At 44.4% G+C, this 15,119-nt stretch overlaps 1 protein-coding gene and 1 long non-coding RNA gene across 10 annotated transcripts in view; one reads left to right on the forward strand and one right to left on the reverse strand.

Annotated features, from left to right (window-relative positions):
• LOC128347414 (uncharacterized) lies at positions 1-2,217 on the reverse strand. The gene is made up of 2 exons (XR_008317558.1): positions 1,515-2,217; positions 1-273 (listed from the first exon to the last, which is right to left on the reverse strand). It is a non-coding gene; the product is annotated as an uncharacterized LOC128347414 (long non-coding RNA).
• The window catches only part of LOC128347412 (zinc finger protein 862-like), a 27,714-nt gene continuing 14,189 nt past the window's right edge, over positions 1,595-15,119 (forward strand). For 3 of the 9 annotated variants that reach the window (XR_008317557.1, XR_008317556.1, XM_053301986.1), the window contains exons 1-6: positions 1,596-1,932; positions 5,069-5,151; positions 8,445-8,571; positions 10,060-10,149; positions 12,301-12,486; positions 13,444-13,539. Coding sequence is in view for 7 of the 9 variants with exons in the window: in XM_053301986.1 (XP_053157961.1) it covers positions 1,782-1,932; positions 5,069-5,151; positions 8,445-8,571; positions 10,060-10,149; positions 12,301-12,486; positions 13,444-13,539 (733 nt within the window). In the remaining 2 variants the exon portion in view is untranslated. Of the gene's footprint in view, positions 1,968-2,637; positions 2,731-5,068; positions 5,152-8,444; positions 8,572-8,682; positions 8,860-10,059; positions 10,150-12,300; positions 12,487-13,443; positions 13,540-15,119 lie in introns of those variants that run through there. The other 6 variants (XM_053301988.1, XM_053301987.1, XM_053301989.1 and 3 more) reach the window with 6 other exon arrangements.

Genomic DNA, 15,119 nt, shown 5'->3' on the forward strand with positions numbered 1-15,119 from the left:
CCGATTAATGTAACTTCATTAATCACTCAATTACATAAATCACTTAATATAAGAATCACTGTATGTACATAAACAACTGAATTGACAAGGTTTTGCAATAAGTCCTTGTTTCACAAATGAGCTTCCTCAGAAGTGCATGAACGTGATAAACTTTCCATCTGCTAAATGGAGTTCTTCATAATATCCTCTAAAAGTATTTCTTCAATTCCTCCAAAGGGAGTGTAAGTTGTTTCCAAACGTTCTTATATTTCTCCAAGGGAGTAAGAAAGAGTCCTTATAGATACAAAGCACAAACCATACATAAAAGACAATATTAGTACAACATGAGAGAAAACATATATACAACATAATAAAATTAATATGTAACCAACAAAGATAATTACCCAAAAGGTGCAACGGTTCACAAGCTGTTATCAAACTTGACACCCAGTCTTATCAAGCCAGCTTAAATAAACTGACCAAACTCTCTCACTCCAGTTTTATAACTCTCTCAATAATTCACAGCTGTTGAACCTCCTAATCTGCCATTGTCTGGCAATCATCACGGTTAATTAGGGTACCACAGTTACAAAAAGCAAGATAAGAAACAAAAATTCAGATATTGTAACGTTGATGTAGTGAGATGGCTAAACCGACAAGAATTCTTTTACATACACAGATTAAATTCCCTGTCACCTTATGGTTGAAACACTAATTTAGATTTATCTTGCTTTTTGTAACTGTGGTGCATGGGGCGTTTTGTAACTCGAGGCGGGGGGGGCCCCCAGGCAGCTGCCTCCCCTTGCCTAATAGTAGTTACGCCCCTGGGCTTGCCTGCGCTAGGCTAGGCCCAACCATGGAGGCAGGCAGTGCGGGTTGGCTGCAGGTAGGCCTTAACTGCGCCCCCTGCCCCGCATAACAGGAGGTCGGCATCCACCTTCAGAGTAGCACACACAGCCACCCCCTGCAGGTTGGTGGGACACCACCCCCAGTCTCCAGTGGGGCATTGGGGGTGGGGGGCTGGCTCAGCCCAGGCCCACTGCAGCAAAGATACACCTAATTTAAGTAACAGGACTGTCCATGCCAAATATGGTAGGTCCAGGTCAGTGGGAAATAACTTCTTCAGAATTTCTTCTTTGCAAAGAAACAAAAAGTTCCCCGCTTTCCCTGAGCATGTAGTGGTGTTAAAAAAAAAAGTGCATTGCCACTTGTTTTGCATGCGGTGGGGACAATTGCCTACGTGTTTGACCCTACCTTGTAATGAATAAGAAACCACTGAAGCAATTGTACAAGAATAAGGTATTTTATTTGGTTTGGAACTTTAAAACTGTTTCAGCTATGTCTGTTTCCCACGTTAACACTGGGGTGCAATACCAAAGTTAGTGTTAGAAACCCAAATTTAGGATTTAATTTGGTGTGGGAACGTAATAAGTAAGTAAAGGGTTTAAAACAAATCAAAGGTTCACAAACATATTGTTTGTTGTAACATCTATATATTTTAAACACTAATCTCACGGGTCCTGACAGCCCCTTACCTTTCCCTTCGGCAAAAATCTACACAGCCAGGGTGCCAACTAGCACCTTCCCATTGAATGGAATCAGACCCGTGGAAAGAAGGGTGGAGCCTCAGTGAGTGACTACAAATCCCTGAATTCGTCAGTAGCAGGTTGGTTGCTGTGGCGCCTCCAATGAGACCGGAGAAAAGGAGACGAGGACTACGATTCCCAGCACCCCTCCGAGATTCGCGGCCAATAGAATCACTAAGAGTTTTTTAGTTGCTCTGATGAGGACCGAGAGAGACCATGGAATGGGTTGATGATGCCACAAAGGCAAGCGGGGAGTTTTCCTCCGATAGAGGAGGATTCCCTGCTTTGGAGACTCCTGGGATCACTGTAACAGCAGGAAATGCGCCGGAGCAGTATTCGGATTTTGCTGAAGGTCCTAGAGTTGCAGGCAAGAAGGGCGCTCGAAGAGGATGCAATAGCAGGGTGGGGGGATGTCTGTGTGTTTCCTCCTCGGAGTCGGGCTTGGGGAGAAATGGAGTGTAGATGCGGAAGGAGGGTTTACTTTTAGCTGAAGTATTTTTGCTATTGGGACTGCGGTGGAATCGACTCCAGGTTTTTGTGCGTTGTGGCTGATTTTCAAAATTATTTTGTCTTTCTGGAAGGATGAGACATAGCAGACGAAGGGATTGTGAAAGAATAAAGGAAGATTTGGGGAGGAAGAGAACTGAGTAAAGAGAAGAGTATGGTTCGGGGAAGGAGAGGATTGAAGAGGGAATCCGGGTCCTCTTCCCCTCTCCCGCGAACCTTTCTCCAAAAGTGATCGTGCATGCAGAACGTCACTTTTGGATGAGCTGCTAGTTAGCGCTTTTTCAGAAGCTTGTGAGCCGTTTTTGTGTCATTCAGATCTGGAGATGAAATCTCTGAAACAATTTGCTATGTGAAATGGTGTTTTGTAGAAGGATTGGAGGCTTACATAAGAACTTAACTTTTGAACATCGTTGGAAACTTTTTATTAGCAATTTATAGTCGGTGCTTGAAAGAGGTTGCAGAATAATATTGATTTGGAATATTCTCCAGTCGTTTTGAAAACATAAGAGGACCCCAGGTGGACCAGAGCAAAAGCTAACTGAGTCTCTCATTCTGCTTCCTTCAGTGGCTAACTGGAAGCCCACAAGCAGGGCATGAAGGCGATACAGTAATTCTTCGCCAATGTTGCCCCCTACCAACGGTTGTTCAGTGTCATAAGGTAAAGTGTGCTGTCAAGTCGATTTTGACTCCTGGTGCCCACAGAGCCCTATGGTTTTCTTTGGAGAAGGTTTACCATAGCCATCTCCCATGCAGTAAGTGTCCTATACTGTCTCTGAATGTGCAGGTTCAGTAGCCATCAGGGTCAAGTGACAGATGTGTCCTCCAAAACAAAACAAAAAATCTGTACCCTCAGGTTATGTACTGTTTAATATACAGAATAAACTCATTAACTAACATTTAAACAACAACAACAAACAAAACCAAGACTAGATTTCCATGAGTGACATTTTCTCTCCCAACATGTATGCTGTGTATAGCTGACCACACAAATGGTGCCCAGGCATGTGCAGACACCATGTGCATGCTGATGCCTGCCCGCTCGCCTGCTGCTGGGAACAGGGTTTTTTTAGAACGGACAGCTCCACGGTGGGGCAGTGGGGGGGGGGGCAGTGGGGGCAGCGGAGGAACAGGTAGGGACCTGCGTGCCACCTCCTAAAGCTTCCGTTCTCTGCTGTCCTGAGATGCACAAAACACTACATGCACATCCCTAGTAGTATGTGCCAGCATGACACCTTCTTCATTGCCTCCCTACCAAAGCTCCCTGAGCCCTTCAAAAGACCTGTGGCTGAGGGGCAGACTGAGTACCTTTAGTAATGGGATGTAATGTGGGGGACTGCAGGGGGATGGGGGAATATCTGGAAACCATGAGGAGGGTAGTGCATCTGCTAGCAGTTCCCCTTATGCTTTCCAGGTCCCCCAACCTTTGGCAGTGTGTTTTTGGGAGCTTGGAAAGCTTCGGGGGTGGGGGTGGGACTGCTGCCTTGCCCTGGTGCCTATTTAACCAGTGCAGCTCTATGAATGCTACCCATTGATTTTCATTGGGGATGATATACATGTGAGTAGCTCATGCATTCATACATGTAAGTGTCTTCCATGCAGTCTTACATATATATCAGCACAAACAGGCCCTCCCTACGACATAGTGCCAGAAATAAAAGTAATGTTATATAATGTATACAATAACATATTATAATAGAAGTATTGTTGCATAGTTAGGACAGGTGGTGGTTCTCCTGGGATGCTGTGAGAACAGGAGTCTGCCTGAGCTCTGGATCTAATTGGAAGTTTGGTCCTTTCCAAAGTAGCAGCTAGCTGAATTCGGATGTAATAGGAAACTGGAGGTCCCTTCACCACCGGTTTCCGAAACCACACATCCGAATTCTGCAAATGGAAGTTAAGGGTGAAAAGGGACATGTGGTTTCCCTCCCCAAACTCCACTCTTTACCTTTGGTCAGAGTGGAGTTTTGCTGCCCTTAACTCCAGTTTTGCAGTGCCAATGTTGCATCTGAACGCTGGCATCACAGTTTTGGCCCCATGACACTGAAGTTGAGGGAGGAAGCTCCTCCCTCACTTTGGCCCAATTGGCTGTGTGGGCTGTCCTTCTGTCAAGAAGGAAGTCCACACAGCCAGCTCTCCGCAGCCTTTCTTACTGCAGAAAGACAGCTCTCCAGTACGCCCACATTCAAATTGGAGAGTGGTGGGAGGGAGGGTGCGGCTGTTCTGTGTTACGTGTGAATTTGGCCGCTCAATTGTGTGTCTTTTAAAATTTGGATCAGTAATTGTGTCCGCTAAGTGTTGGAGGACTGACCTCAAAGTTGACCCTATGTTGTGGCCACAGTCTATGGTACAGCCAAATTACTGTGTATGGGTCTGATCACCCCATCCCAAAAAAGTCATACAGGTGGGAAAGGTGCCGAAAAGGGCAATGAAAATGTTGGGAGGCAGGGTGGAACATCATCCCTGCAGGGAAAGGCTAAAGCATTTAGAATGTTTTCATTCAGCAAAAAGAAAGATGGCTAATGGGGAATGTGATAGAGGTTTATAAATTTTGCGTGGTGTGGAGAGAGTGATCATAGAGAGACTTTTCTTTTCCTCATAATACTAAAACCTGTAATCAGCCAGTGAAGCTCATCTAGCAGGAGATTCAGGAGTGACAAAATAAAGTCACTGCATAAGTGACAAAATAAAGTCACTTATTAAAAATAATGCAAACATTTTTTTTGCACAGTGCAGTAATTTATGGAATTCACTGCCACAAGATGTGGTAATGGCCACTAGCTTAGATGGCTTGTGCTTCTCCAAGATTCCAGGCAGAGGTTTCTCCCAGCCCTTCCTGGACAGGCCAGGGACTGGGACCTCCTGCAAGCAAAGCAGATGCTCATAGGTTGCTCAGGACAACACACAATATATCCTACCAGCTTCAGCTATTTTGAAGGAAGATGCAACTTCAGGAAAAATGCAATCTAAACTCTTTCCTATATTTTGTTTCCACACAGGCTCTGAATTGTGCTCCATGTTTCAGTCAATGTCAACATATCCTCCTTGGCCAAGGGATAATGTTACAGCAGAGTCTGCCCAGGTGTGAAACATCAGAGGACTGCTACTGGTTTTTTTGTAGGGCGTATGAGAGAAACTCCTACTTGTCACATGACCAGGGTCAAGAATTGGTCACTTTTCCTTGCACTCTTAGCAGGCAGTGCTTCCCTCTCCTAGGCTTATGTGAAGCCCTCTTAAATACACCTGTACTTAATGATATTTATTTCATGTTCTTAATGATATTTATATATTTTTTTAATTCCTCTCTGGAGGGCATCCATCACGCCTCATTGTAATTTGGCTCCTATCATTCTCCCCTTCCTTTGCATAGCAAACACTGCATAGCAAACAGCAGTTTAGAGGGCTAATGAACATCTGTATGAAGCTGCCTTCTACTGAGTCAGACCATTGGTCCATCTAGCTCAGTATTGTTCATTCTGACAGAAGCTCTCCAGGATTTCAGGCAGAGATCTACCCCAAGCCTATCTGAAGATGTCAGGAATTGAACCGGGGACTTTTCATGTGCTCTACCACGGAGTTACGGCCCGATTCCCATTCCCCCAGCTGTAGATTTGTCATAATAATAATTCATTCTTGCTGCAGTTACTACTTAACCTGGGACTTGCAAATCATGTACATGATCTTGTAATTCTCACCCTGTAAGGTAGGTGAGAATAGGTGTTCTCTCTAATTTTTAGCCTACATTCCAGTAGTCTTATGAGACCACCCGACATTCTGTGTGTGTGACCGTGTGTGTCCATCCGTGTGTCTCCTTGCCACCAACTTTGCAATGCCTGGACCAATATGAACCAAACTGGGTACAATTGTAGGGACACATAGGGACACCTTAACGGCGTAGTTTGTGATGGTGTCATCCACCCTGATCCAAGATGGCAGATGCGTAAAGTTTTGAGGCGCAAGTGGGCTAACTTGTGAACTGCTTAACCGATCTGAACCAAATTTGCTACAGTTGTAGAGACACATAGGGATGCCCCAATAGTGTAGTGTATGATGATATCAACTCCAATTCAAGATGGCGGTTGTGTGAATGTTTGAGGCACAAGTGGGCTAACTTGTGGACTGTCTAACTGATTTGAACCAAATTTGGAACAGCTGTAGTGAGTGACACACAGGGACACCTCAATGGGGCACTTTGTAATGATGTCATCCACCCTGATCCAAGATGGCAGACACATGAACACTTGAGGCACAAGAGATCTAACTTATGGACTTTGATTTGTACAAAATTTAGTTCAGATGTCAAGACAGTGAAAGGAAAGTAGGCTGATTAGTTCTTATTAGAACAACTTGTTTTCATCTGTGTGCGGAATGAGTTTTGTTTTGGGCAGCAGTATCAATGCAGTGTGTGCACATATGCATTCAGAGTGGGACCTTCCTGATTAAATCTGAGCGGGATTTAAAATGAACTGAGTGGACATTTAAAAATGTATGAGTGTGTGCACACGCCTTTGAGGGAAGGCTGGTGGGAATTCTGTCACCAATGCTTTTTAATACCTACATGAAAGGGAGAGGTCATCAGGAGATGTGGTGCTGGGTGTTACCAGTATGCTGTTGACACCCAAATCTATTTCTCCTTTTCATCTTCACCATCAGGAAATGGCACTCTTTCTCTAAATGCCTACCTACAGGCAGTAATGGGCTGGATGAGGGATGACAAATTGGATAACAAATTGAAGATGAATCCAAACAAGACAGAGGTGGTTATTGTAGGGGCTCAGAATCTGAGTGATGAGTTAGATCTTCTTGTGCTGGATGGGGTTACACTCCCAGAAGGAGCAGGTGCACAGCTTGGGAGTGAGTACTCCTGGACCCAAGCCTCACCTTGGTATCTCAGGTGGAGGCCATAGCCAGGAGTGCTTTCTATCAGCTTCAGCTGATTCGACAGCTGCCCCCATTCCTTGAAGAAGATCTCAAAACAGTGGTGCATCAGCTGCTAACCTCCAGGCTTTACTACTGCAATGCGCTCTGCATGGGGCTGCCTTTGTACGTAGTTTGGAAACTTCAGTTCAAAATGTGGCAGCCAGATTGGTCTCTGGGGTAATCCAGAGAGACCATATTATGCCTGTTTTGAAACAGTTACACTGGCTGCCGATATGTTTCCAGGCAAAATACAAAGTGTTGGTTATTACTTCAAAGCCCTGAATGGCTTAGGTCCGGGTTATCTTAGAGAGCTCCTTCTTCTGCATGATCCCGACTGCACGTTAAAGTCATCTGAGGAGATCCATCTCCAGTTACCACCAGTTCGTCTGGTGGTGTCTCAAAGGCAGGCCTTCTCTATAGCTGCTCCTGGACTGTGGAATGCGCCCCTGGCAGAAATCCGTAATCTGAGTTCATTATTGGCCTTCATAACAGCCCTTAAAACCTATCTATTTGTCCTGGCCTTCTAGAGTTTTTAAACTGTTGTAAATGTTTGGCCTGATCCTCCAGGGTTTTTAACTGTTAAAATGTTTTAACTGTTAATTGGTTTTATGCTCTTTTTATCATTTTGTTTTTGTTTGTTTTTATTTTGATGTAAACTGCCCTGAACCATTTTTGGAAGGGTGGTATATCAATCAATCAATCAAATAAATATAATAATTATTATCATCCCTGTATTGGTGAGGAACTAGTGGCTTGCCTAAGGCCTCTTAGTATGATCATGGCAGAGGTGAAATTTGAACCAGAAACTTTCCGCTTTACCGTTCAGTGTGCAAAGGATGAACATGTCCAAAAACTGAAGGAATGGGGCACTCCAGAACATGTCTAACATAAGAGCTTGAATTCTGTGGAGATATGGATTAGTTCTACACATGAATTTTAACCAGAAGGTAGAATGGGTCATACATTTCAGATGACAGGGATTACTGAGCACATCTAAACTAGTAATGCTTGAGTGGAAGTTATTCTGCTCACACAAGGGGGAAAGAAGAGATTTGAGAGGGTCCCTCAACTCTCAGGAACATATTGGGGGAGTGGCATGGGGCTGGAGAAAAGAAGGTGGATTGGGACCCCCCCTCCCCCACCGTCTAAGCAGAAGATCTTGCAGAGTACTGGTTTAGATGCTCTCTACTGGTTTTTGAATGCTCCTCCATGTAAAATTCTCACAGCAAATGACAAATCGACACATACAGAGGTAACTTACAACCCAGTCCTTTGCCTGCTGTGCTGTACAGTGTTTTTAATGAAAGGGAACATTCAAAACAGCATCCTCCAATCTGAAAAATGCAGTCTATTTGACCAGGAAACCCTTTTTCTCGAGGAGAGGAGTGGTTTTTCTTCTCTCTTGAGAAGATTTTTGGCACAGCTGAAATTGAGTGGTTGTTTCTTCTCTTTCAGGGGCAGGTGACCTTTGAGGATGTGGCTGTCTATTTCACCAAGGGACAATGGGATCTGCTGGATCCAGAACACAAAGCATTGTATAGGGAAGTCATGCAGGAGAACTATGAGAATGTGGCCTCCCTGGGTAAGAGGCTGTTCCCCAGACTGTAGGAAACTAGGAAGCTTTGAAGTGCCAGGGTATCTCCTACCACCTTGTGGGTTATGTCATGTTACTAGGCCCATAGCTTCTAACTTAACCTGTTCCTCAGTGAGCAGTCCACATCACACTTTCAACATTCTATGACATCACAATAGCTCAGCCAATTATTTTTTCCTCTTATGTCTCTAATTATTTGTGTTTTGCATATCGGTTTTGTTGATCTGTGTATGGTTCTGCTGTGATATGTGGCCAAGGCAATAAATGCTTGATTTGGTATGTCTATATATAATAATTAATTCTTGAGCTCTGATCAAAGATCGTAATAAAGATTGACTTGACATTACATAATAGTATATGTAATCGCCCAGATTTATTGTTGGGCTTCTGCAAAATGACTTATTTGTCAAGATGACAAACCAGCTGTAAGGAGCTAGAGTGCTCCACAGTTCACAGGTTCAGAGAGCTGAACCGGGACAATTTGAAATCTTTTGCCAGCTGTACCAGTGAGTGTCTGCTTGAAATCTGTGGGCTGCTTTTAGAAAACAACTAAAGACATTTTAATCTGTTCATGCTTTTACTCCTTAGGAGCTGCCAGGCACTCCTCTGCTGTTCTGTCTATCTTTTTAATGGTTGTTTTTTGGTGTGTTATGGATGTGGTTGTTAATTGATTTTAACATTTTATTCTGATTTTTATGGAGTTTTATTGTATTTTAATTTTTGTAAGCTGCCTTGGGATGTTTTATGAAAGGCGGTACAGAAATTGAAGAATATAAATAAATAAATAGTTACTAGTAGGTTAATCAGATTCTTAGTATCAATCTTACTTTTTTTAAAAAAAAGTCTAAGCAGGGTTTCTTAAATTTGGGTCCCCAGGAGTGTTCTCTCTAACAGGGATTCCCAGATGTTGTTGACTACAACTCCAGAATCCTCAAGCAAAAGCCATTGCAGCTGGGGATTCTGGGAGTTGTAGCCAACAACTCCCACCATCCCCAAACACAATGGCCTTCATGATTGGGGAAGATGGAAGTTGTAGTTCACAATGTCCGAGGACCCAAATTTGAGAATTCCTGCTCCAAGCTTAATGGCCATCCGATGGCAATGCATTCCCAAAGTGAGTTATAGTTTTCATGAATGTTTTCACTTGGTGACCCTGGATACTGTAGTTCTGAGAGAGAGATTATTCTGTAAATTATTACTGTATGACCGGCTTACATGGTTAGTTGAGGATGAATTAATATTATCTGGATTATAACCAAAGTCACTTATGCAAAGTTAATAGACATACATATTTGTGAGTGTTTGTAAAGGAAAGGATAGGGGCTTACCCACATAAGTTGCATAGATGAGATTTCCTTTCTTTCCAGAACTTCCAGGGTAATAAAAGGTTGGGTAGGAATCAGTATTCTTTGTACCCATTGAGCAACCCACCCACCCCGACCCTTATCCTCTCTGTTTCTGACCTCTCTCGAGCAGGCGTTCCAGTTACCAAACCTGCACTGATCTTCTGGCTTGAGCAAGGAGCAGAGCCTTGGGTTCAAGATCCAGGAGGAACAGCAATCAAAGGTAAGGGACTGGGGAAATCAACTTGGTAATTAAAATGGGGATAGGATTCCAAGTGACCCTCCTGTTCCCTGAAAGCAGCCTGAGAGAACCCCTGCTCAGTCATCTGTGCATCAGGACTCAGTCCAGACCAGTGGATCAGATTCCTTTATATCTCTTGGTCCAGGCCGGCCACTAGTTCCATGCAGAGATGTTAAAGCAAAGCCTAAACACAGGAAGCTACCTTCTACTGAGTCAGACCATTGGTCCATCCAGCTCAGTGTTGTCTGTATTGATGGGCAGTGGATTTCCAGGGTTTCAGGCAGGAGTTTTTCCCAGCCCTACCTGGAGATGCCAGGGATTGAACCTGAGATCTTCTGTATGCAGAGCAGATGCTGTACCACTGAGCATCTATCAGCCCCATCACCTATCAAATTCATGGAATCAGTACAACCAGTCAGCTTCTTTATTTTACCCCATGTCCAGAACTTCTGTGTGGGGCAAGCAAAGGCATATGTTGGTCACAGGGCTTTCCCTACACACTTCCCCTTCCCCATTTTCTAGCTTTGGCCCTTCCAGATCATTGCAACAAATGCATGTTTCTTGAGGTAGTGTTTCTGTTGTTGAGAGACTGCATTTCCCAAGCACTCCAATCACAAAAGATTTTGTTGCTTGGAAAATCCTCTCCCCCACCCCACTCCTTCCCCCGTTCTCCAGCTAGCATTCCAGCTGTGATCATGAAATAGATTTTTATGCTTTTTTTTAACCTGCATTTCCAAAGTGGATTGCAATTTTTTTAAATTCAAGTTCCTCGCTCTGCTGCAGACAGGAAATTTTCCAGACATGGCTTCATGCTGTGGGGTGTCCGAAGAACAAATCTGCTTTGCAGCAGATTCACAGCTGTTTAATTTGGGGGATTAAATGGACCGTTCACATAGGGTCGACTCCTCTCTGAATTCCCTGCAGATCCTTTTCCAGCTTGCTCCAGGTTTTTTCTTCAACCATTCACATCCCAGAGGAGAAGGTGGCGAGAGACCATCCTCCTCCTCCTCATTATTGTTATTTTGTTAGTTTGACAGTTGGTGCTCCGTAAGATTGACTAGTCAAAACAGAACGCTTAACTTGAATCTGCCGAATCTGACCCAAATCTTTGCTGATTTTTGTAATGCCTTCGTGACTGCCTCTTATCACTTCATGTCCCCCTCCCTCTTTAGTTAGAGGGCCAGAAAGCATGGAGGCTCAGAAGAGCAGAAGACGCCCACATTTTGCACTCCCATTTGTGCTTGCTTTAACTCAGGAATTTCTCCCTCCCCTGCAATCTGTCACAACCCCACCCTGCCAAGCACTCACAATTGCAAATCACTCAAAAGAGGAGACAATAAGGAACACAACTGTCAAACTCCCCTTCATTTAGCCTTGCAGAAGATCGGTGAGCCAAGTTGCCAAGCAGCACCCTCTGATGACACTTGGTGTTCTGCAAGCCCACCCAGCAAAAATTTAAAAACACACACAGAAGTGCAAGTTTTGAAAAAAGCCAAATTATTGGCAATGGCCCCTCCACACACTGCAGAGAAGTGTTGGAATATACCAGAAACCTTGGGTTTTTGGTGTTTTTTCTAAAGCTGCTGCAAATAAAGGATTTTTTTTTAAACCCCAGACAGAATTGGTGCTAAGCTAGAATTGCAATTCTAAGCTAAAATTGTGCAGCCTTAACTTGGGAAAACCAGAATCATGTGTGAACTGGTCCCTGATAGCCCACTGCGACTTTGGCTGATACGTGAACTCCACTCTCCATTCCGAAGGAGATGCGAGCTAAAAGTCATGTGTGGAAAAGTCCTAGATGGAATGGCTGCCAATGGATCCAGATGAATGCTGCCTGAATCATGGTTTCAGTATTCTGTTGCCTTTTGGACTGTCCATGTGGTGCCGTTAATGGCAAGCAACACAACTTCCTACTCTTTGCCCACTTTGAGAACTTTTACCATGCAAGTGAGGGAGCACTCACTTCTTCTGTTTGTTTTGATTTGTTAAGAATACAAATACGAATAAGGCCATCACCTCCTCCTACAGAGTTTTTCTTTCTCTGAGTTGTGGGTGCTCCCTCTCCAGCATACATGCAGGTTTCCATCGGGGCCTTAGAGGGGGGTCATTCCTTGTTCCTCTTTTTTCCCCTAGCAGGTGACAAAAAACCAGTGAAGAAAAAAGCAACTTGCCTCCTGTGTGGGAAAACAGTCTCTTCCAAATATGCTCTTATTGGACACATGAGGACCCACACGGGAGAGAAACCTTATGAATGCCCAGAATGCAGGAGAAGCTTTGCCCTGAGGAAGAATCTCACCCTGCATCAAAAAACCCATATGAGTGAGCAAACATGATTCCTAAGCAACTAGCAAATGGTGGAGGGGAGGGCCCATTAAGTTATGGGTAATCCTAGTGAGTGTGAGTGTGCGTGCGTGCATGCATGTGTGCACAATATGTGTCTTAATGCACTTTGTAAACAATGGGGACATTACTACTGAAAATGCTGTTCACAATTAGGTAAAGTGTGCTGTTGAGTTGGTGTTGAATTCTGGCAACCATAGAGCTATGGTAGAATACTGGAGGGGTTTACCACTGCCTCTTCCTGTGCAGTATGTGATGATGCCTTTCAGCATCACAATCAGCTTCCTGCAAAATGGCAGGGAAACTTTCACCACCCTTTGGATGCAGGTGTGTGGCCAAATATGGGCAAACAATAATCTTAACTACCTAACCATTGTTTCATGCAATTGAGGACTGCTATCTTTTAATTTTGATTTGGGTTTATGAACAGAGAGAAAGATCTTGCAATACAACTCCTTTTCATGGTTGGTCGGTGCCCTGTGTTAGGGGCAGCTCCCCCATGAGGCCAGATGAGGCCTTAGGTTGTGAGTGCGCCACAGGGCGGTGAGTGTGGATACCTTGCCTTGCCCCAGGAGTCACCCCTCCTGCCTGCTGCTATTGGCTCACCTCCACTGCCACCGCCCCATGCCTTTTTTTTTTTGCTGATCCCATCTCTTTTGTTAGCCTCATCCCCAACTTACTGGCCCCAATGCTACCCCTCTTCTCCCTGGCTGACCTGTAGTGCACCATTGCTCGGCAAGTGAGACAGCGTGGACGGAGCTTGCATGCAGCAGCAGCAGCAGTTCTGGGCCTCTCTGCGTCATTGCTGCTGCATGTTCTTCCCTCCACCTCGAGCAACAAACTTGTCTACTTTCTCTGCTCCCAAAATGGAGCAAAGCAGACACATGTGAGCCGTTGAGCCCCATCCAGTATATGCATGTATTTGTTTCTCTGCAGAACACCTTGTGCCAAACTCTCAGTTATTCCAAGAGAGCCTTCCCTTCAAAGAGTTGGCTTTGCACCAGAACCAGCCAGGAGAACAAGAGCCTCAAGGTAGCTGCTTCCTTGTATTTATTCATGTTATGCATGTGTATCCTGCTTTTCAACAAGGCAGCTAACACAAATGTGTAAAAAACCTAACACAAACCAGTAAAACTAAACTACCTCATGACCCCTGCTAACAAAGTGACTCTTTCCCACCAACTATTCACTTATATTTAGCAGGGAGAGAACAACTGTTGATCTTCAGTATATTCTTAGTATATTTTTAGTGGCTGTTGCTGGTGGCGTGTGTGTGTGTGTGTGTGTGTGTGTGTGTGTGTGTGTGTGTGTGATTATTAGATAGTGAGCCCTTTGGGACAGGGAACCTTGTGATTCTTATCATGATCCTCCTGGAATGCATACATAATGGAATGCACAGTCGAGATCTCGGGACACCCCAGAGCTCCTGGCAAGGCACCAACATTGCCTACACGTGGGCGCTGCTTCCGTTGAATTGCAGCCATTGGTATGTCCCACTTTCATTTCTTTTTTTACTGCCCAGCTGAGTGGATCAAGGGAGCTTCACTCTTCTTGAGCTCCTTTCCCCTGTTGGGGGATTTACATAAGAGAGGCAGAGAGAGAGAGAGAGAGAGAGAGAGAGAGAGAGAGAGAGAGAGAGAGAGATTCATTTGCATTCAAGAAATAAAGTGAATTATTCACAAGTGCCAGAAAGTCCTTTAAGAGGTGCACAGAGTGCAAAGCAAAGTTTTCAACTTCTGACAGACACAAGCTTTGTTTAACATGTCTGTGTGAGAATCACAATGTTCATTCCTGCAATATTTGCCAGGGATTTTCAAACACAAAAGATTCGGGCACTCTCATGTTCAGAGCTGCGCTTTATGACCTAGCCCTCTGTCCACCAAATCCTGGTTTCTGTAACCATATAAGTTATTTTTTCTGTTAAATCCACTAGCTGGCTCACTTCTTGCCAGCCCCAGTGTTTGCTTTGGTCGTTCCCCTAACTTTCTTCATCCTGTTCTTACGCTCTTCTCATTGTTTTCTAGAAAGCAACCCAGTTGCTTTCTGTATCAGCAAAGTACAACACAGGCTCCATGACACTGACAGTGTCAACACTAATGATTTCTATGGGATTGGGAGTACCCAAGCCCCCAGAGCAACTTCTGGAGGAGAACATGCAGGTGGGCAAGTCAGAGCTAGCAAGTCGGAAGTCTCAACTGCCCATAGAAAATGCTGATAAGTCCTGCACTCCACTGAGGCACAGCACATCCTTGGCATTGGGGGATGCCAGGAAAAGAACTCGAGAGCACAGCAAATTGGAGTGCACCAAGAAAGAGCGAAAAGAGTGCTGCTGCTATGACTGACTCAAAGCCTACGGTTAAAGTGACACACAAGCACAAAAAGCCCAAGATATTTCATAATAAATCACCAGTATTGTCATTAGCTGTGACATTGATAGACAATGCTCCTGGAGAGACCGCGGAAAGAAACCATATGATCATCGAAATAGAAGATTGTGATTGGTCTGAAGTCTTGGAAAGAGTTCCCAGACACGGTGTCAGAGTATACATTAGAAGACAAGGAGATGAGGGAGAGACCCAGAACTCCATCTGTCTCACCCAGTTTATCTTTGA

This window comes from Hemicordylus capensis, chromosome 2 (assembly GCF_027244095.1).
Source record: "Hemicordylus capensis ecotype Gifberg chromosome 2, rHemCap1.1.pri, whole genome shotgun sequence".
NCBI classification, from domain to species: Eukaryota; Metazoa; Chordata; class Lepidosauria; order Squamata; family Cordylidae; genus Hemicordylus; species Hemicordylus capensis.